The following is a 22,877-nucleotide window of genomic DNA, read 5'->3' as shown; positions in this document are numbered from 1 at the left end:
GTGTGAGAGAGAGAGAGAGTCTGCTGTGTGTCTGTGTGTTTGGGTGTGTGTGTGTGTGTGTGTGTGTGTGTGTGTGAGAATCTGTTGTGTGTCTCTGTGTTTTGGTGTGTGTGTGTGTGTGTGTGTGTGTGTGTGTGTGTGTGAGAGAGTCTTGTGTGTCTTTGTATTTGGGTGTGTGTGTGTGTGTGTGTGAGAATCTGTTGTGTGTCTGTGTGTTTGGGTGTGTGTGTGTGTGTTTGTGTGTGTGAGAGAGTCTTGTGTGTCTGTGTGTTTGGGTGTGTGTGTGTGTGAGAGTCTGTTGTGTGTCTGTGTGTTTGTGTGTGTGAGAGAGTCTGTTGTGTGTCTTTGTATTTGGGTGTGTGTGTGTGTATACACTAAGCCCTTGTGATGGTGGTGTACTTACAGCTTTCTCTCCAATCTAAATTTGTTCATTGTGCTGCTGGCGTGTTAGATAATCACACTCTGTCTGTGCTTTCGCGTGTAAAAATAGACAGACAAATAAACAGATATAAATAAATAAGGCCAGGTCCAGCACAGGCAATAGGATTTCCGGATCTCAGAGAAAGTTGGATTCTCCGAAGATTTCATTAGAATTTAATGATGCACAGAATATAAATGAAAAGCATGAACGTGTCTGATTAACCTCAGTGTAAACTGTGTAATGGACTTCCAGAGAAGCCAGAGGACTGAACCACAGGTACCTTCACCCCCCCACCCCCACCCCCATATAGGAGGAGGGGCAGGAGCAGAAGGACAGGAGGGCCATATATCCTTAGTTCTGATAATGGCCAAGGTCAGCCATAATTCCCCTCTTCATTTTATTGCTCTGCATTCTAAATGACATTCTCCTGTCATTTATATGTATACCTGTTTTATTATTTCACGAGCCGTATTTTACTTTATATCTCCTCTCGCTTCCAGATCCGCTGGCGTGATAGATAATCGCATTCCACGGGCTTTATTTATCTTAAGGGCGTTTTCGGATTCCAGGATTCATTCCCGTTTTTTTTTTTTTTTTTGTTTCGTTTTGTTTTTCCTCGTTTGCTCCTTCAGAAACACTGTTTAGATAGAACCTTGCGTATCTAAAGAGTTGGCTCCCCGTAAAAATACCCCCAATTAGAAGACGGCCTCTAAATGATAATGTAACAGTTTAATTGCATTAGCATAATACCTTCTAACGATCATTACGCTCACCAAAATAGTTGTGATAATAAAGCAATTACTATTTTGAGAGCACAATTAGCCTACAGTCGCACCTTTTCTGATGCCATAATTACAACATTCGGATGGATAGTCCGCGGGACTTGGCCCGCTGAGAGCGCAGAGGCGGGCTGGGGTGGAATGGCTGCTATAGATTGTGACCGAAGTTACGTTCCGGCTTATTAACTTGTTGAGCGCATTTCAACAGTTGTACAGCAAAGACATTAAGATATGAGTCACGTGAGCACGCCTACGGCCCGTACACCGTTCGTTCTGAAACCAAAAAAAAAATGGTTTGAAAGAACTGAACGAGACTGAGTTTGAGGGGGAGGTATACACGGAGAGATAGATAGATAGATAGATAGATAGATAGATAGACAGATATGAGGAAGATAGAAAAGGGAAGAAGAGGAGAGGGGGAGCGAGAAATAGAGAGAGAGAGAGAGAGATTGGTTTTCATGCCTGGTAGTCAGCGGCTGTGTAAATCTCCCAGGAGCTGTAGGGAAGACAGCAGAAGGTTGATACTCATCCATCACTTCTGACAATTCCTGCACTCCGGAGTGGCCTGACGGGGGACCCCGAGCAGAAAATGCCGTGAGAGATGGGAGAGAGCTTTGCTAGTGCCGGGCAAATGAACTCTGCCATGTTTAAAGCAGGAGAAGCTTTAGACCCCTAGCCTCGAATGGCATTTTTATTCGTTCCTTTAATCTTTACGCAAAGGATCCCCGGCGCCCCCCCACCCCCCCATCCGTGGCCGTCGTCCGCCGGACCGCTTTACGCGCGCGCCCCACCTGCCCGTTCGTGGCCCGAATGCCCGGCCGGCCGGGGCGCGGGGCGAGAGGACGTGGCGGAAGTCTTTTCGAATCAAAATGGGAGAAGGCGGGAAAACGTGCGGGGAAAAGTAAAAGATGGCGTCTCGGCAGTTAAGTGATGCAGCAGGACGTGGAGAGGAAAAAAAAAAGGCAGGTTTACTTTGGGGATGGGAAATCGTAGTTTATATCAGTAGCACAGGCCCCTCTCTCTCTCTCCCTCCCTCTCTCCCTCTCCTTCTCCCTCCCTCTCTCTCTCTCTCTCTCTCTCTCTCTCTCTCTCTCCCTCCCTCTCTCTCCCTCTGCCCCCCCCCCCTCCCTCTCCCTCTCTCTCCCTCTCACCAAGGTGAATATTAAAAGCATTGACTGTCAAGACACGTTGATTTCACTCTTTATTTGTGTGGACTTTAAAGCAGACAGATGTACGGTGTGAGAGTGAGCTGAGGAAGGCGTGAATGCAGACACACATACGTTCATACGTTATACGTGTATCACCATTCCTCCTATTTGCATGTCGGCGGATTTCTCACTGTGACAAATGAGTAGCAGGCTAATAAAGAAACCGTTACGCTGTCAGCATGCACCCATGCAGACTTATTGCCTGGGAGCTGTCGAAAACACGCCGTCCGCTAAATTGGAGCCGGTGCGGTCTTTTTATATCTGAAGCAGAGCACAGTAACTGACTGACCATGGAAACGCACCCCAGCTTATCCACTCGTGCATATGTCTCGCCGCTAACAGCCATAAAATACTCGCCGCTAACATCCGCTATTGCTACCTCTCACCGTGAGACATGGCGCTAAACCAACGAGTCCGTTTTTTAACCAGAGGACCTAGTGTTTACTGTTGGCTGAGTTTTATAGCCCGTGTTAGGGAAAGCATTCAGCAGGTTGAAACAATGCTTTTAGAACTCGGAGAGTATGACTGTTTTAGTTTGTTTGACCTCTCATGTCGTCTGTGAGGTACTTGGCTCAGTTGTCAGTCACCAGGAGGAAAAGCCTAATTTGGGTTGTTTGGAATTGTGAATTGCAGCACAATGGAGTAGTACATTGCCATTCACGAAACAAGCACAAAAAAAAAAAAACTCCCAACTTCACTGTTCGCTGGTAGAATAAAAGATAGCCCGGTACAAAAGGCTCTGAATGGCTGACCAAACAAAAGGTCCCGAGGCAGCTTTAAAAGACTGTCACTGTCTCCTGCTATCTGATCTCTCTGAGGCAAGACTTTTGAATAAACCTTTTTTTTTTTTTTTTTTTTTTTGGAGGGGGTAGGTAGACGTTAGAGAAATGAAAACCTGACATTTAAGTGCTAAGTGCTCAGTGCATTTAAGCGCTCAGCAAGGTTTTTTTTTTTTTTTTTTAAACGATCGGTAGCTTAGATCTCAAATTCACTTTCATTGGTCATGATATGGATGTCCTTTCGTGACCAAACAAAGCTTTAAGCGGCTGCTTTGTTTGCTTGTTTGTTTGTTTGTTTTGTTTTGTTTTGTTTTCTATTGTTTGCTTGTTTGCTCTTTGAGCCTTTGAATGATTTTTTTTTTGGAGGACAAAGAGAACTGGAAATGCCCTGACTCTGTCATATTTAAAGATGAGGGTCTTAACCCTCAGCGTAGGCGTAGACTCCTCTCTGACATTGGCAGCTTGAAAGCAACCTGTCAGGTCCGTGTGATTGGAGAGGTTACTTGGCCCTGGTTGTTCCCTCACGGACTCAAAGCCTGTCCCTCTCTAGCTAGATGTCACCGCCACTTTGCAGCAACGTCACGGCAACAGCGTGTGATGAGGGGAGGTGAACCGCAGGTCACCGGCGTGTTGCCGTGATACCCACAGCACCTGCGGTGGCCGGTAACATTCCATAACCTTTATCGATATCTAAGGATTCAATTCTGCTCCCAGAACAGAACAGGGAAGAATTTCCAATGCTTAAAAAGGCCCATTTTGAAAAATTTCCATTTTAATGAGACCTACGTGAAAGTGTATTTAAAATGTTCAAATGATCAGGGCATGCCCCAATAACCTTACATGGCTGACTTTGTGTCTCCTTTTAAGTGGACTTATTAAAATTCTGAAGGTCTGAGGTCTGAATGTGTTGAAGCAATATCAAACAGACATAATGCCTCATATTGCCCTTGACTTTGTCTTGGGTTCCCATACAGTCAAGGGAAGGTTAGCAGCAAGGTCAAAAAGGTAACTTGAGGTCTTAGTCATAAGAAACGGAAGCACTGAAGTTTATTGGGATGCGCCCAAATGATTTCAATGCGGCATATTAACTCATTGATCCCAAGTCTTCCTGTAATCAGATTGCATTGTTTGGGAACAGGGTCTTTCTGTTTCCTTCCTGTGCTCTTGTTTGTTCCTGGGCTCTGTATTTCTCAGGGGCTGTGTCAGTCAAGGGGAATTTGTTGTTGAGACGCTTGCCAAGCTTTGCAAGTTGTCCAATGATCAAAGGCCGCTTGAGACGAACGGCTCAGCTGCCATTAACAATGAACTGAGACGTCGGAGTCTGCGAGAGGGGTCTCCATGCTGCTAGACTGGGCGACTTGTGGTGGGGGTGGGGCACTACCCCCCCCCCCCCCCCCCCCCCCCCCCCTCAGAGGAGACAAGCCCTTTCCTTATTTACTTGTTTACATATGTGTTTATTCCGTGTAAGGCGTAATAACACAGCTTCAGTCAAGTGCTCTCCAGTGTTCTGCGCCTCATCCCTGGTCCCATTTGTACACTTCCATCCACGTTTCGACGCATGGAGCGTGATGGTATGTTTAAATAATATAGGCAGGCTACGTGTACAATGTACCTTCACTATTGCGGCATGTTTCACAGAGGGCAATGTGCATCATTTATACCCTTCTGTATTTAGAATAGTCTTGTAAATATTTCAGTGCCACCCCCCACCACCCCCCCCCCTCCCTCGGGCTGGACTCTCTACAGATCGATGGGTATCAAAAGACACAATTTGCCCCCAAACAGCATTTGACATCAAGCTATTTTTGTTAAGGAGAGTCTTGTCTAGGTCGTTTTAGCCTCCAAGCCCAGTGTGCAGTATGTTTTCTCTCTCTCTCTCTCTCCCCCTCTCTCTCTCTGTCTCTCTCTCTGTCTCTCTCTCTTTCTTTCTTTCTCTGGAGGTAAGGAGAGAGGTGAGGGGGGTGGTGGAGCGTTCTCTGCTTTCTGTCACTACTGATGAGTGCCAAGTTCACGCAGTTTACTCCAGACCGCGCGGGTCCAAATGCAACAAGGAGCACGGGTTTAGAATCTGATTTAACTTCTCCCTCACACCTGATTCAAATTCAGCCTGATGCAACCCTCACCGAAGGTTTTCATGAGCTATCACAGGACAGAGGAGGAATAGAACTTTCTTTATTTATTTATTTGTTTGTTTATTTATTTAGGAATCAGAGGAACGTCATGAGAAGCCCAAACAAGCCGTATTTGAAAACCAGAGTCCGCTTGTGAAAATGAATCATCGGGGTTGTATAACCTAACCTGTGCGACACTCTCTTGACATGCATCCAAAATTAGCATCCATAAATGCTTATGTCAACAGCTCATAAAAGAAAAGCGTAAGATATGTTATGACATTTGAATAATGTGTCGTAATGTAGGTGCGTCATTGTGCATTTTGATTACTTTCAAATGCTGACTTTGGCCTTTGTGAGTATTTAGGAAATTGCCACGCAAGTGATTTGTTTCTCATCGGGGATTCTATTCCAATTATTTATTCGAGAACAGAGTCAAATTTGCAAGTGCAATTATTCTCTGTCTCTCATTTATTGAAAGGAATTATGTTTATTGTATGCAGGACGCCATAAGGTCACGCCTGAGTTTCGCCTCGTGTTTTCTACCATTAACATGAACACATTTTTCAACCCATAGTAACTCCATTTCATTTTATTGCGCACAGGCGAACACCACGGGTTCAACTTGGGCTGTGTGTGTTTTGTGATATGGGCTAATATGAGAGCTGTTGGGCTGTGGAGAGGCAGCAGGTGTGTCTGTGTTCTATCAGGGATGCTGAGAGAGAGAGAGAGAGAGAGAGAGAGAGAGAGAGAGAAGGGAGGGCTTGATATGTCTCATCGAAATGACATCTCAGACAGGCTGGATGTTAATCTGTTCTTACTGCTCTATCTGTAATTAAATTTCCAGGACAAGCGCTCGTCTGGTTCGCACTGGGAGACTGTGCCCAAATTGGTCCTCGGTGTAGACATAGTGTTTTAACGAGAGCCGAGGCCCAGCAGCTCCAGTCGGCCTGCCTGCATGTGATGAAGGGGGCTCCAGGCACACGCCACACAAAGCGCTTAATGAGCAGCAGATGAGAAGAGCCACCAATTTGCCTCACCCCCCCCCCCCGGCCCCCCTTCCCATCCCCCCATCCCATCATACCTCTGTCTAATCCCCCATTTGGACCTATGATTTCTCAGAGGGGCGAGCTATGATGAGAGACAATAGCGCATATGTTGGTGCTACCATGTCTACTGAAACTCAATAGTGGTCAAGGGAGACACATTAACAAAAAAAAAACCAAGGACCTTAGCTGCAGTATCTTAGCAATGTGTATTACCGGGAAACCTATCTATCAATCTCTATGAGTGTTCGTACGCTAACTCATCTGTCAGATGATGAAAAGATGGAAAGACAAGATTTGGTGAACGTAGCTATTATGCCATTCATTAATTTAGTCCGAAGTTATTGATTATGAAATCATATATGCTATTTGCTCCAGATGGTCAGAGACATGGTTAATGATATGTGATATGTTCTGTTTGGCTGATGGAGGTCTTTTGCTTCTGATGCACTGGACTCATATATGGACTGTGTCTGTATGAAAAGATCACAGGTGAGGCTCGTGGAATCAGTATTTCTTATTGAAACTGTGCTCTGAAATTGAAAAATAAAAGATTGAAATGAAATTTTGTAAATACCTCTGACATATTAGTGTTTCTGAGTTCCTCAATTATTTTCAGTTTGTTGGGTTTTCACGTCGAAATTGCAAATTGGGACAGAGTAGCGATTAAATAAGTACAAAATTAGAGGCCACTTAAAACCAGCAGGATCACTTTGTGACGGATTGCCATGGTTTCTTTTGAAAATTGGAGCGGAATGGAGGAAAGTTTTGCGTGTCCTCAGCAATGAAGAGTTGAATGCCCCCTCCAAGTTACACACACCTCTCAACTCTGTTACCGGCAGGAAACGTAGCTGCTAAATAAAACAATCTGAAATTGTGGCTGAAAAAAGAGAGAGAGTGGAGAGAGTGAGAGAGAGAGAGAGAAAGAGAGAGAGAGAGAGAGAGAGAGAGAGAGAAGAAAGAGGAGCAATGTAAGGCCATGAATGAGGGTGTGTTTGCCTGTGGAAAAAGCTGAAAGTAGGCTGGCAACAGATGTGCAGGGTAGTAAAGTGTAATTGAAATGCCAGCAGCAATGGTCTTATCTCCGCCGTACAGGAGCCTACTGCCAGTCTCAACATCAGTTAAATGTCATTTTTACCTGCGTCTGAATCAGACTGCCACAGCCCCCCCCCCACCCCCACCCCCCATCCGACACCCCCACCCCCCCTCTCATTTCTGCCACTGCTGCAGCCATGGGGGAGGGAGAGAGAGAGAGAGAGGGAGAGAGAGAGAGAGAGAGAGCAGGATGGGGTGTGTAATAGGATTTTCATCAGCACACAGTTAACTTCCACCACCTGGACTTAGTTGGTAATTTGATATGGTCCATCAATAGGAGTCATTTACAGCATGGTTATATTATTATCTCCATTATTTATATATTTTTTTCCCTCCCATCCACATATTTTTTTTTTCCCTTCATCTGATCCTAATCAGACTCATGGGGGGGGGAAACGGTGCTCCGGTTGGTAAGGAATGAAGTGTATCTTTCCCAGCTGTGGCCATGTTTCTCCAAGTCAAACAGACCTCGCCGAGACTGGTCTTTGTCAGCAAACTGATCTCAATGGCTGCCATTTCGCCAAAGAATGGGCATCCTAGCTGCTTACAGATTTGTGTGTGATAGAGGATCTAAGACTGTAGTTTTTTTTTTCTTCTTCCTCTTCTTCTTCTTCTTCTTTCTCAGAGTTGGCTGGTCCGTCATTGTTTACAGTGCAGAGAAATGTTGTAAATGTATGATTTTCTCCCTGACAATATCAGCCCACTGAGAGTAGAGACACCGTAGCTGCAAAAGGAAGAGGCAAGAAAAGTGCAGCCACACGTAGCCACTTTTTTTTATTGCTTTCTTCTTGACTCTGTCATTCAGTTTTCCATGTCATATAGACTGACGTGTCCGTAAGGATAATGATGTGAAGAATTTGCTCTCAGTTTTTGCTCCTGACTCAGCATTCATAAACCATGCCTAAAATTAGCCCTGTAATAATTGTTTGGTCAACCTACTGGAGTCCTCAGTGTTGCAGTAAGAGTGTATTTGAGGTGACCTACTTTTATTATAACAGTCAAACTCAGGGTAATGAACTTGTTTCTTTTGTGTTTTGGTTTTTTTTTCAGAGAGTGATCTTCAACATCGTCAACTTCAGCAAGACCAAGAGCTTGTATCGCGACGGCATGTCTCCGGTGGTGAAATCCACAAGTCGACCAAAATGGTATTTATACCACAACGACAAATCCCCAAAACACAACCTCGTGCAAGGTCACTGAGTTTGTTAACCCACGACTGAAAACAGGGTTAAAACAAATTGCACCTCTTGACTTGGTAGACTATGACGTTGGTATTCATGAGTAGTGGACCAAAAAGATGCTCCTAGTTAACGTATGGTGTAGTCAGTGGTACGTCCTGTTTACTACACGTTGTCTACATATGTATGGTTATGTGCTCAGCGCCTTCTTCCAGATTTCTCTTCCTTCACATTACACGCACTCCAGCTTTTCTTCCTCTGATCTTTTTGTCTAGACTGGCCGCCATCGCAAAGACTGATTATGCCCTCCGTATCTCGAAAAGCGGTACTCCGTGTCGTTGTCTTTTTCAATTCTTTTTTTTTTTTGATGTTCTGGATGTAGTGATGGCGGTGATGTTTTGGTTACCATGACGATGATGACACGATAGCGAGAGGAGCAGTGACATGGATGTTGAGTAGAGAATTATGTCTGATGGAGGAGCTGTACAGAGGCTTTGTAGTGGATGTGGACAACCTTAGTCACCATTTTATCTCGTGTCCCCGTCCCCCCCCCCCTTTTTTTTTTTTTTAGCGCTGCAGAACATTGGCGAGAATGGACACGTTTTTGTGCCCGAGTTGCGCATTCGTGAACACACACACACACACGCCAATTTATGGGCCATCTGGGTGTTTTAGTAGAGGAACGACTGTTATTATGCATAGATCTCTTTTGACAATATGTGAACGCATAGGCACAAAAGAGAGGTTAGTTTCCTGAGGTGATGGGTATTTTTAGATGCGTTTTCATATCTGCATATGACACGCCAACTTAAGATAAGGTGAGAATGTGTCTTTGATGTGTAGTCTCTGTTTTTTTGTTCGTGTCGGCGACGTATATGTTTGATTTTGATTTGCTAAATTTAGGCGAGGGTTTTTCCCAGGGACTGTTTGCGTGTCGGGATAATTGCCTCACCCGTTAATGCCCCAGCGGTTGCTTCGGCAGTTACCGAGTTACAACGCCAGAAAGTTCAAAAACGGACACTTTTCTTCGTTCTCCGCCCGTCAGATGCTATCAGCCGTACGTGTTATGATTTGGTGGGGGGGGGGGGGGGGGCTGATAAAGGCACGGGCCCATTTGCATGGGAGACGTTGAGCGCTCGCATGATGCCTGTCGGAGGTAATAGAGAGAGACGGATGGATGGGTGCTGAGGTGTGTTGGTGTCGTCTGGCGCCCGGCGAAAGAGCGCGGGTTCTGACGCGCGGAACAAGGTTTGCGAGAATGAGGGTGCCCACTCAACGAGATCCGTGACATCTGTCATAAGACGATGGAAGGGCAGCGATGGAAGCAGCAGGCATCTGCCACGCAAAAAAAAAAAAAAAAAAAAAAAAGCCGTCTGTGTCTTCCAACCCTCCTGGTCACGGACTAATGGGACAGGACAATTAGATCAAAATGCCTCTGGAAAACAATGCACTGCAAAACATTTCACAGACACATCATTTCAGCCTTTTTACGCCATTCCCTCAGGTGTGTGACGGAAGAGTATTACGGCTTTTGCCTCATGTTATCCAGCTGAGAAGCTTTTAAATGAGCCTGAATTAGTTAATCCTGTTTAAATTTGTAAGAGGATGGAGAACATGAAATAAAGAAAAGGATATATATATATATATATATATATATATATATATCCTATTCTTTATTTCATGTTCTCCATCCTCTTACAAATTTAAAGAAGATATATATATATATATATATATGTGTGTGTGTGTGTGTGTGTGAGTGCGTGCGTGCGTATATATATATATATATAAAAAGAAATGAATAGGGTTGAAGTTTGGAGTATAATTTCCCACTCAATTTTAGTTACTTGAAGGACTCTGTGTAAAATGAAGGATGTTTTCCATCTTTAATTGTGCAAGTGTGTTGATAAATGAGAGGGTGCATGATGCCACTGAACGGTTTCTGCTAATGTTGCCATTGTTGGAGTGGAGCTGTTCTCTCCTTCACTGACCCCCCAGAGCTCATATTTGTGGCACGCTGCATTAGAATGAGGCTTTAGCATTTGTGGAAGTAAGAGTATCCGACTGAGAGCACCTCTGTGTACAAATGCCATTGTGATAGGCATCAAACGGCTGTATCAGCTCTACTTAATCAAACAGCGGGGTACTCTCCCTTTAGACGCTCAGACATCCAGCACAACTTTAAAGACCGAGAGCGGACAGTGCCATTTAACCAGCCAATGAGCCTCAGGCATCTCTTTGACACGGAGTAGTCCAAGAATCGGCCCTCGCTGTTTCTCATCCAATTACAGAGGTGTGAAAAAAAAAACACGGTCATGGTGGTAAGAATGCCCCCCCCCCAACGCCCCCAACCCCTCCTTCCAACACACTCGCTCACACTGGTGCACACGCATGCCAATTGCCTGTATGTGGGAAACGTGTCATTTATTAGCATGTATTTTGGTGTGCGCGTGCGCACGTGCGTGTGCCTGTGAGAAACACAAGTGAACCCTGGTTCAAAATGAATTTTCATGAATTCACGCAGAAGGCCGGTCACGAATCAGCAATTAACATGCCGGCAGGTTTATTTCCCTATCTCTCCCCCCCCCCCCCCCCCCCCCCCCCGCAGTTTTTATTTGCGAGAAGTCTATTATTAAGGGTGCTGACAGAAGCGCATATTTATCGTGTACATAAAGAAAAAGGATTTTTTTTTTTTTTTTTGGCATTATTATTGTTGTCTGTATGCCTGCTCCCTGTTGGTACACTCACATACTTATACAGTAACATACAGAGGCCGAGTAGTTATGAGGGCAGTAAAAGGTGAGTTTAATTCTCATGTTCATATCAGATGTTGCTCTATTGTTTCTGTACATATTCACAACTAATTACATGGTTGTTATTGTAGACCCAATAACCTCAGGTAATACGTCTGCATCTTTTGCAAAAGGAGAGGGTCCCTCGGTCTAAAATCCTGACCAGTTTGTCAATCAGTTGGTATTTTTTTTTTTTTTATTTATTTGCTTTTTTGGGTCCTATACCAGTAGAATTTTTTTTTTTTAGCTCTGAAAGAAAGAAACTACAGTGTTTTTGCCTTATTCTCAGACCTGTGATTTGATTGTCTGGCTAGCCGCGAGTGGATTTCCCTCCATCTTTTGCATTTTCTTCTCCATTTGCTTTCCATCATCACAACAAAGCATGGCAGGCTCAGAACTAGTAATCTCTCTTTGACAAGAGCAGATATGGAATAAATAAAGCCAAGCGCCAACAGCTTTGGTTGTCTGATCCCGTCCTGTATGCTAGGTTGGATAAAGGACGAAAAAAGAGAGACGGAAGAGGGGAAAGACAGACAGGCAGAGGGAGAGAGAGAGAGAGAGATAGGAGGAGAGAGACAGAGAGAGAGAGAATAGATTGCTTTTTGCTGTATTTATCGGGTAAAAAAAGTCACTTTTAACCCAGAAGTTGAAACCTTTATCTCTATCTGCAGAAGCGGTTCTTTCTGGGGCTCCTGGGTCTGTCGCTGGGGGCCAGACTCTGTTCCCCTATGAAAGACAGCAATCAGATTAAAGCACACTGCCAAGAACAGGGGATCTGTCCCAGCCCCGCAGGTGCAGTAATTAGAGGAGATGGAGGCTCCGTATTTACAGCAACTTATAGAACGCAGGTTACAACCAGCGATAAGTGCTCTAGCAGAAAGAGTTTGCATAGCTGTGACATAGGGCAGTTTTCTGCCATATTCTTACCCTCTGTTCTGTTCCACAGGCGTAACCCACACAGTCAGGTGAGGTTTAGCCGTCAAGCCAGTGAGTTAATGTAATGTGAACGGCTCGAGGTCGTTGTTAGCCAAATGGGACGTTTTTGTCTTTATTGGAGACATTGGTATGTCTTGATCCATGCCCCCTGGTGAACTTCCCTGCTCTGTAGTTAAGTGGATGGCGATAGGAGCTCAGCTCTTGAGTGGGCGGAGAGAGTCCCCCATGCTCTCAACAGGTCCGGAGGCTTTTTAGCATTCTGTTCATTCACCGCCCCCGAGCCACAGGAAGGGAGAACCAGAGCGCTAGCGATCCAGCGGACTTCTGATCTCCTTTTGTCTTCTTATAGCATAGAATTGCTTTAGGTCTGACGCACAACCTGGGGTACGGTACACTTCTCACTTCTCACTCCGCCCCCCAACAGTGGATATCTCCTTCCAGCAAAGCCGTTTTCTTCCAGCACACATAACAAGCAGTTGCATAGAATATTACATTAGCGTGTTGTTCCTTTTCTCTGACGTCTGCTTACTGGTTTCAGCGTACGTTTGACAGACTTAAATCTGTATGATTTAATAGGTTGCGGAATGGGCTTAATTTGCTCTCTCTTTGTGTTTTTTTTTTATCTTTTTGCCTGGACGGATGAGAGCGCTGCATGGTTTATGTTCTGTTTTTGTCTTTGGTTTTTCAAACACCCCCGCCCCCCCCCTCCCACCCCCCCCACCTTTTCTTTCAAGGTGATGACCTTCTGGCCTTGCAAGAAGAGCGAACACAGGGCCCCCTGTGTTGGCTTATTTGTTAGGCTGATAGAGCGAAGAATTACTAAGCATCCTTTTCTCCAAAAGCAAATTAGAAAATCAGTATGTGCAATGCAATTGAGCTGGTGGCATCCCAGGCTGTTAGAGAGAATAACGCAGAGAAGCAGAGCTGACAGACGCTACTGGGACTGCTAAGGCTAAGCGCAAATACCCCCCCCCCCAAAAAACAAAAAAAAGTCAAATGATATTCAGCTTTTCTTTTCTGCTTTTTTTTTTTTTTTTTTACTACCTCTTTTGTTTAGAGACAAAGGCTTTTCTTCACCATTTTATGCACTGTCACACTTAATTTTTCTCAAGTTCTAATACAGTGTTATTTTTGGTGCATAATAGCACAGGTTAGATTTTATTTAATTACTTTAACACCGTTTTAAGGTTGTTTACTGCGTGTGTGTGTGTTTTTTTTATAAAGATAATCCCAATTTGAACCCTTATAACACAAGTTTTTTTTTTCCCCCGTATAAAAATTTTTGAACAGATCCAAGAGGCTTTTCCAACTGTAACTATTCATTAAGGAAGCCATTTTAAAAGTTTTATTCAGAACCAGAAAGGGCTCTCCACCACGAAGCCCGGGTTGAAGGTGATCGTTATTCTTCTCTTTCGTGAATTTTCCAATGTACATGAGCTGAAGAGAGCCCTTGACTCGGCTCTGTTGACTAGTTTGGTACACAAAGAGGATCTTGAAAAGGAAAGTCTTTTCATTGTGTTTACCATGTAAGCACTCCGCGCTTTTTTTTTTTCCTCTAGCGTTGACAGTACCTTCTGAAACTCCTTTCAAATCAGCCAGTAGTTAATGAAAGTCCTCATTTGTCAATCTTTACTTTCTGTATAATTTACTCAAAACAAACATCGTTCGGGTTAACAGTTCAGTCCCGAGGATATTTATAGAAGAGATAGTTAAGATTCAGTCTGTACTGAGAAGTATCCTACTTTTCTCTGAGAAAAAGAAAAACAATTGAGGAAGCGGTGAGCATCTACGCTGAAGATGCTGACAAACATGGCTCTGGAGTTAGCTGAAGAAACTAACCTTGGACAAGGGTACATTTTTAACGAAAACAGGAGAAAAAAAAAAAAAAACCTCCCACACGCAAAGAGTTGCTCCACAAGCAGTAGTGCTCTGCTTTTGAGTCTGTCAGGCAATTTTTTTTTTTTTTGCTTTTGTACCAAATCCTTCCTGTAAATGTCTGATGCAACAAAATGGTGGAATTCTATTTGGAGATGTCTCCGGCCCCATCAGGGTGCGTGCTAGCAGTAATTGCTCTGTCAATCAGCGGCGGGTTCTGCTGCTCCGCTGGCTTGTTAAGCTGTGGGGGGGAGGAAAGGTTTGCCTCAGTCAGTTAGTCAGGAGGAGACGCTGTCCTACCTTCCTCCCCCTCTCCTCCGCCCCCCCCCCCCCCCCCCCACCCTCGGTCAGAAGCCCCCCTCAGGGTCCGACGCTACTCCTCCACGCCGATGTCTCACCCTTCAAACTGGAGACCAAAATAGTTCGCCATAAACGGTAAAAGTCAACAGCGAGAAATAATAGATTTTTGGAATTGTTTTGAGTCTTGATGTGGACCAGATCAGAGTAAACAAACTGGACAATATTCCCTGTGTTCTATATATATATATATATATATATATATGTGTGTGTATGTGTGTGTGTGTGTGTGTGTGTGTGCGTGTGTCCTATATGTATCACACACACACACACAAACACACACACACACATATCTATGTATGTGTGTAAGTTTTAGAGCAAGCAGGGCCATTTACGAACGTTATGAACGCTTTTGAAAGAGACTTTTGGGCTACTAATATTGGCCTCACTCTGATGCCACAGTGTCTGTAGTGTCTTTAGAACGTCTGTGTTTCTCTTACATTCTGCTCCGTCTGCTGCCCCCCCCTCGTCACAGACCAGAGAGAAAACTGTGTGCTCATTGTTCTGGCAGCTTGAGTACTTTATCGCTTTAACTTTTGAAGGCCCCTCCAATTGTTCGATTAATGTGCCAAGAATGCCAATGTAAAGGAGAAAAGAAAATTTGGCACGGAAACTACATGGGTAGTAATTTTGTAATGGCTTGAGATGTTTTTTTCTTTTGGTTACGCAGGTCAACAGAGTTTCAATTCTAAATGGAAATACATTAGTATGATTAATCTTCACTTTTTCTTTATTGTTGTCTCTGAAAGTTTATGGAGTTCCTAAGTCCAAGTTAAACTTCAACTCTGACTCATGTCTGTAAGAATTTCAAGATATTATTGAATTACATTGAATTACTTTTATTTTTAAAAAGCTTTCTCCATTTTCTAGAGTTTGTCGAGTTGTTGCCCATTAATTACAGAGCGAAACGTCAGCATGTTTTTTCAACATTATTCATATAAAAAGTACAAAGGAATAAGTTGATTGTTGACAAAGTTTGTTAGCTCAACTTTACTTTCTCGGTTTAAAAAAAAAAAAGTTTATGGCAACTCAGGTTTGTTTGGGAGATCCTGTGTTGAGGGTTTATGTATACAGGTGTGTGTGTGTGTGTGTGTCTGAAAGAGAGTAGGTTTGGGTGCTCTGAACAGCCGCTCTGTTCTCCTCAGAGCCGCACCCTTCATTTGGATCACAGTGGTTAGCCAACACCGTTTGAGTAGGTAACAAGAGCTCTATCTCTCTCTCTCTCTCTCTCTCTCTCTCTTCCAAAATAACACAACATGATGTGAGTCACAGCATCACCTGCCAGCTCCTTCTGGTGCAGAGAGGAAAAAAGAAAAAGAAAAAAAAAGTGGGGCCTTCTGATTTTCCCCCATTACGGCCTGGTTTTCCTTAGACCACGGACAGAAAAGATGCAATTTTTTTTTTTCCTAATTTACTCTTCCCTCCATCTGAAAAAGCAGCAGGGAATAGGGGGAGGGGGGGGGGGATTTTTTTGGGGGGTTTTTTTTGAGAAAGGAAAGGTTGCAAAGATCCCAAGCTTTGACTCCCAACCTCTTGAGTCTGAGGCATCTCCCCTTCACTGAGCTGATGGCCCTATCGCACAGTTAACCGTGTGGCATGCTTTTAATAATAGGCCTTTTAATTGTCTACAAATGAAGAGTGATGTAAAATAGCTAATAGCTTGTCCTAATTAATAGGGGAATTGAATGCTTGTTAATTAAGGGCAAACAGGACAAGGACCGGCTCCGGTAATTTGAGCAATGACGCCGGGCCTAACGACTCATTTCCAAACAGACGTGATTCATAAAACCGTCAAGCCCTCGCCACCGACTGATCAAAATACACCCCCCCCCCCCAACCCCCCCCCCACACACACACAGCCTGCCCTCTGCACACCCCCCCCACCCCCCACCACCACCTCTAAGCTCAACCCCCTGACTTGGATACTCATATACAGACGTACACAAACACAGTTATTTCAGGGTTCTGTTAAATACTCTCGGCTTTCTCGTACTGTAAAAACAGTGCTTTCCATGTCGCGGGACAGAGATTCCAAAGGCTAGGGAAGAGAGTCGCTGAGGGTTTTGTCTCTGGAGATGCAACCCGGAGCAGTCGTACACTATCTGTCACAGAGAGACAGAAACCAGATCTGACTGCTACAAGTCTTTTGCTGTTAATAAAGGTGTGTCCATTTGAATTTTGCGCTGATCCGATTAAGACAGAGGAAGGACTGAAACGGTGGTCGGCCCTTTGTTTTTCTGCATCTTTGTTATTAACTTTTTGCTTCAGAACAAAAAACCAAAAACATTTGAATTGATAAAAAATGAGACAAATAAAGAGTTATGGGTGAGAGAGATGAGGATTGTTCTTGGCTTTTCTTTTTTTAAATTAAAAATTGCTCTTCATAAGACACAAAAAACACCTAACCTATTTTTATTGGTAGACTGTACTATACTATATATAAACGCAAGACATCCATGGTTATTTTTTGCTAACTTCACAAGGAAGAAATAGACAATATCAATATCTTTTTTTTTTTTCATTCCTCGGTCGGAATGTTTTTTTCCTTTAGTTTCTGTATGTTTCTATATAATTGTCATTGCGTTTCACCAAGTTTGATCTGCGACATGATGTTTCACAGGTTATCCGTTAAAGATTTCACAGGTTCTGCAGTAAATCAGCAACTGCAGTGCAATAGGAAATCCTTGAGTCGTCGAAAAATAGGAAAAGAGAGAGAGAGAGAGAGAAAGAAAGAGAGAGAGAGATCCAAGCACCGGTATCTAATTGTGTGTCACGAATTTGATGAAATTGAGAACAGATGGATAAAAATCTGAACGTATGTAAAGAATCTGTTTGATGTAGCAATATTAAAGTTCATTAGGTCTCCTCCCTAAAATATAAGAGTCGGTCATGTAGCGGGGGCAATTTTCCTTCAGCGACAGCCGACCTGGTACGAGCAGTCTCTTGGCTTTGGCGGAATGTAATTACAGAATTATATTTATTAGATGAAATGGCACCTCACTCCATTTTCAGCTTCCAATTTCATCTAGAAGGATTCATTCACATGTGTATTACATTCGGGAAGGCATAAAAAAAAAGAAAAAAGAAAAGAAAAGAAAAGTGAAGGAATGGAAGTGGAAGTGGGGCTCCAATCTGAATAATCTATGGAGCTGTGTTGTTTAGAGCAACTCGTTAGCATTCATGAGGAGATGAAATAAAAGAGGATTATTTGAGAAATAATGGGAGAAAATGTAACAAATAGATTAATAGTCTTGCCATGTGGTGTGTGTGTGTGTGTGTGTGTGAGAGAGAGAGAGAGAGAGAGAGAGAGAAAGGGAGAGAAGGAGAAAAAGAGAGAGAGAAAAGTGTCGGGGGGGTGGGGGGTTTGAAGAGACAGTTTGCTCCTGGCTTTCTGTTCAGCTCATAAATGACTTACCTGGACAGCTTTATGTTTGCCAGGAGCTGAATTAAAACTGATTTCATTCCTACGTTTGGGTGCATGGCTGTTCATGTCACCTACAGTTCTCCCTGAAAGCAGTCTAATCTAAGTGCTTTTGTCAGGGGAGATTTTGTAGATTGCAGCAGCCAGAGCTACAAATTGGTTGTGTCATCTTATAATGAACTATTTGAGCATTGCTTCTCTCCAGCCAACAGTCCCATGATTACTGTAAGTCAGTCCTCTATTAGTGCTCTCTCTTTGAGACTGTCCTTCTGTTTCATTGTTCCCATAACTCAATCAAATACATCACATCAAACGTGAAAGGGACCCAGTGTCACAGGTAGCCTTATGTGCTGTGGGGTTTTTTTTTTTTTGCCCTGGGTTTTTTTTCCACTTCGCTGGATTTGCATCTCTGTTTTTTGGGGGTTTTTTTGCACAGCCCCGCACGTCGTTTGGAGTGGGGGAACGCCCTCGCCCCGAGTCGGGTCGTCCCAGCAGCCGGCCCTGCCGGGTCCGCGCGGCAGGCTTTTCGGGATCACCTTTGACCCGTGCGGAGAGATAATGGGTATCTCAGCAATTCCACAAAGCGCTTTTGTCAAGCTATGAAGGGACGCGTTAGGCCACTCGCTGGGAGTACGTCGATATCTGCATTCCCTCCCTGCGACGGCGCCAGTATATATTTCCGTTACGGCCGTCAAGAGAGAGCGTGGCGAATTCAAAACGGCTCTGCTAAGTCAACAGTTCGAGGAGGAGGAACATGGAGCTGAGGCCGCTCCTCTGTGTATCTGCGGAATGCAGGCCTGGAAACCATTTAACTCCCTTTTGAAGATGGATCCTTGAAGAAATCCTGCTCGTCCTAATTGCATTCGCCCCCTCCAACACCCACCAACCCACCATCTCCTCCTCCTCCTCCCCCTCCCCACAACCCTCCTTCTTCTCCCATCGTGCAAACAGTAGCTATACCTCCTCAGACCACGACGCACGTTTGGCCGTTCTCTCTTCAATCCTAATTAACTGCCGTCCCAAGCGCTTCGGGGGTTACCGAAATCTATTTGATCTGAGCTCTGAAACATTTAAATATCTAATCAGTATATAAATATATAATGGGGATTTCTTTTTTTTTTTTTTTTCCGAGTCTCCTTTTTTTTTTCCCGACAGATGAGCTCTTTTCATTCAAGTGTTGTTTACCGTGTTGTATTTAAATTGATATTTTGGTTTTGCTCCGATGCCTCTTTATGTCAGTAAAGGGGATGAGGAAATGAAGTGTGAAGCATTTGGGGGATTGGACTGTCTTAAAAATCTCAGGCGTGATTTAATTAATGCGGCAGAGAACCAATCAAATGTTCCTTTTTTTTTTTTTTTCTTTCTTTTTGGAATGGCGATGATTCAGTCTTAGGGAGCAGTGTTTGTGGACCTGTTAATGTGGTTTTTTTTTTCTTCTCTTTTTTTCACACAGCCAGTTGTGCTTGAGGCCATTTGAAAGAAACACTGTTTGTCATCTTTGCCATGGCCACTTCCATGAAATCCCCTCCTCAAAACCTCCTAATCCTGGCCCTCTGCCACTTTAGCTGTGACTAATTGTACAATCTCAGTACCTTTTAAGAGAAAGAAATTTGTTAATTGCCTGAAACATTCACTTGGCATTCAACAAAAAGGCTCGCGTGTGAGTTTCCATTCCATGCGGCTTTGGCTTATTCACTGCTGCTCAGATGACTAGATGTGAATGGCAAGGGTGTATTGTGCGTGTATGTGTATTTTTTTTTTTATGCTTTCATAATGCGTGAGGTGAAAGGACGCTTGACGCGTTAGGTCGGAGCCAACTGTCGGGACGTTGGCAGAGGTTATTATGGATCGGAGGAACCGCCTAATCTGAATATAGATTGGTCCCATCTGGTTTAGGTTGGCAACACTCGTCTGTAATTCGGTAAGCATCTGGGTCTGCTAATGAAACAAAAGGCATGAGAGTGCGAGCAAAAGAGTGTGTGTGTGTGTGTGTGTGTGTGAGCATGGAACAGTGTAAGAAAGAGAGAGAGAAAGTAAACGGGGAGATCAGGCCTGTCTCAGACTGTGCGTATTATGAAAGAGCTTGGAGTGTGTTTGCTCTGTTAGTCCTCCACTCATGCCTTACTAACACAGTTAACATTGCCTGGAACAGATCACACCAACACTGCTCCGTCACGGAGAGCATCCACTGTTAGCAACCCTGCTGTGTTTATGTTAAAGTCACTGCTGACTAAACCATTAAAACCAGCAGTTTAGAATTTCTTACATGATCAGTGTATTTAGTCTTTTTAGTGTGTGTGTGTGTGCGTGTGTGTTTTAAAAGATTCCATTATCTTCTTGAACATTCCACTTTGGCTTCACTGTGTTATTGTTGTACAAATATCAAGGACATACTCATTAATAATGTATATGGTGGCAGGAACAGGAAGACCATTAACATTGTCAGTTTTTTGTTTTTTTTTGTAATAAAGACAAATCTCATGACTTGAATTGTGATCCACCCCCACCCCCCCCCCCCCCTGTTTTTTTTTTCTTTTTTTTGAGGAGAAGGCCATGCTGTTCAACTCTTGACTCAGAGCCTGTATCATAGCCAACACCTGGAGGCTCCTTTGTGCACCTAAACAAACATTATTACAGTACCTGCATTGCCACTTTTTTCCACTGAATCAGTTTTACTGTGAGCTGACCCTTATACTGCTGTTGGATTACAGGGGGAATGGAAAGCTACACGACCCTCTTAAACCATATTATTGTATTGCATTTATTTCTTTCAGCAGATTTCCCCCAGAGGAAATGAAATGAAAAAGCAATTGTTTCCCCTTTTTATTGCTGTCTCTTTGTCTTTGCCTTTTGAAGTAAGTCCCCTTGATTCCAGGGGACAGAAGTTGCACTTTTACCCCATTTTGAAGTCAAAAAATAACAACAAACTGAAAACAAACCACGTAAAGCCTTCCAAAGTCAAAGCTTGGGGGGGGCATTTTTTTTTTTTTTTTTTTTTGGTGGAAGAAATGTGCGTTGTACGCAGCCGGGGTGCCGCACGCCGTAAAGTACTTTTGAACTAACGTTTTTGACCGGAGGTAATGGCCAAAATAAAAGAAACACTTTAAAAAAAAAACGTAGGGATATAACGTCAATTTAAAGCAGCTGATTTCACGCTTGGCATGTATGATTGATTAAGCAGTTAACGCACAGCAAGCTTCAAAATCATATATAAAAATGCCGGGCAGTAAAGCGTCCCATTGTTTTGGCCGCCATAGCTGGATCAAAAGAGCTCAGTAACTTGGAAAAACGGGCGATTGTTGGGATCCTACTTGCAGCTTCAGCGACGGAAGCAGTCCAGTTTCCCGATATTCCTGCAGGAACAGTAGCTAAGGTGAGGTGGACGTGGAAGTACGAGGGAAGGACCTCACCCGCTATGGTACATTATCATAAGCACACACTTCCGAACCACGATATCCGTACGTTGCTTTGAGACGCAAGGGAAAACAGGCAAGCAACTCTGAACCACTTCATTGCAAGTATCAGTCGAGATCCAGTGAGCATGTGGTTTAATCCAGAGTGGTCCATCGAGATCTTCTCAGAGATGGATGCTTTGGATGGGTTTCTATGCATAAACCCCTTGCTGTTTGTGATAATGCATGTTTATATGTAAAGCTTTGCAAAAAAAAAAAAATAGATATGGTAATCTCCTCACCAGTGCATGAAAGTAGAAAATGTCGAAATGGTTAGATAAGTTATGAGATTCTGGAATGGTGTCTGGAACAACGTTTTCCAGTGCTATCAACAGAAGACCAAAGGATGGAATTTCTCATGGAAGAGTGATGTTTGCCACCTCCAGTAAACTTCCAGACTCTATAGGATCTACCCAAAAACTTATAGAAGCTCTTGTGGTCTATGGTAGCCGAATGCAATATTCATTTAATTTGGCATCTGTAATTTTCTACAAGACATACATTAAATGGATAAATGCATCCTTGCTGTTGATCTTAGAGATTTTAAATGCATGGGAACTTTGGACACATTTTTCTATATTATTCATGAATTTGAGGTCATATTTCCCTCTTAACCTTAAGCCGGGTTAATGCACGAGGATGACTTGTTTTTTGCCTATTTGTATTCATCCAGATGAACTGCTCCTAGTCTTAATATCATTGTTGTTAAAGCAGTATAATACAGCACATTGGCTCTAAATAAAATGTCAGAGTGACTCCGATAGAACTGGAGTTAAATTCTCGGAAGCCAGTGCCATTTTCTTGTAGACCTCTGTCGAAATAATTATAACTTTGAAACATAATTAAAGAGGTGGAGAAGGACACTGATTCTCTAATTTATTTCACAATGCTGCCCAATTTCTCTGTGTTGATTTTGCTCTGTAAATTGCTTGATGACATGATCGCGCAATCAGTCTGGCTAAGGGGAGGAGAATTTTTTTTTTTCTTTTTTTTCCTGAAGAAAAAAAAAAAACCTTGACACCGGCTTCTAAAATAAATGCAGAGACGGAATGTCAATGCGAAATGTCTGATCTTGTTTGGTGGCTGATAATATTTCATTAGATTCTGCAATATTTAGTATCAGCTCCGAAAATTGGTGTGTGGAGCGCCGGCATGGGGAAGAGAACACGGCTTGATTGAGATGGATTCACCAATCCCACAAAGAGTATTGCGGCTGGTTCAAAAAGCATTCCAGCCCAGTTAGAGTTTAAACAACCACACAAAAAGCTTGTCTTCACCTGACCTGAGGGCAGCAAGATGAAACTTTTCAGAAGATACACAGTGTTTTTTTGTTTTTTTTTTCTTACAGAGGATTCAAGACGTGATATGAAAATGAAGACGCGCATCTCACTGAACAAAAAAAAAAAAAAGAAAGAAAGAAAGAAGAAAAA

At 43.4% G+C, this 22,877-nt stretch overlaps 1 protein-coding gene across 1 annotated transcript in view; it reads left to right on the top strand.

Annotated features, from left to right (window-relative positions):
* agbl4 (AGBL carboxypeptidase 4) overlaps positions 1-22,877 on the top strand; it is a 229,629-nt gene that overhangs the window by 77,177 nt on the left and 129,575 nt on the right. The window contains exon 4 of the mRNA XM_030783890.1: positions 8,490-8,584. Within this exon, the coding sequence (XP_030639750.1) occupies positions 8,490-8,584 (95 nt within the window). The remainder of the gene's footprint in view (positions 1-8,489; positions 8,585-22,877) is intronic.

The sequence above is a fragment of the Chanos chanos genome, chromosome 9 (genome assembly GCF_902362185.1).
Source record: "Chanos chanos chromosome 9, fChaCha1.1, whole genome shotgun sequence".
In the NCBI taxonomy this organism is placed as follows: domain Eukaryota; kingdom Metazoa; phylum Chordata; class Actinopteri; order Gonorynchiformes; family Chanidae; genus Chanos; species Chanos chanos.
The sequence above is the reverse complement of the archived record's forward strand: the minus strand, read 5'-3'. Positions and strand labels throughout refer to the sequence as shown.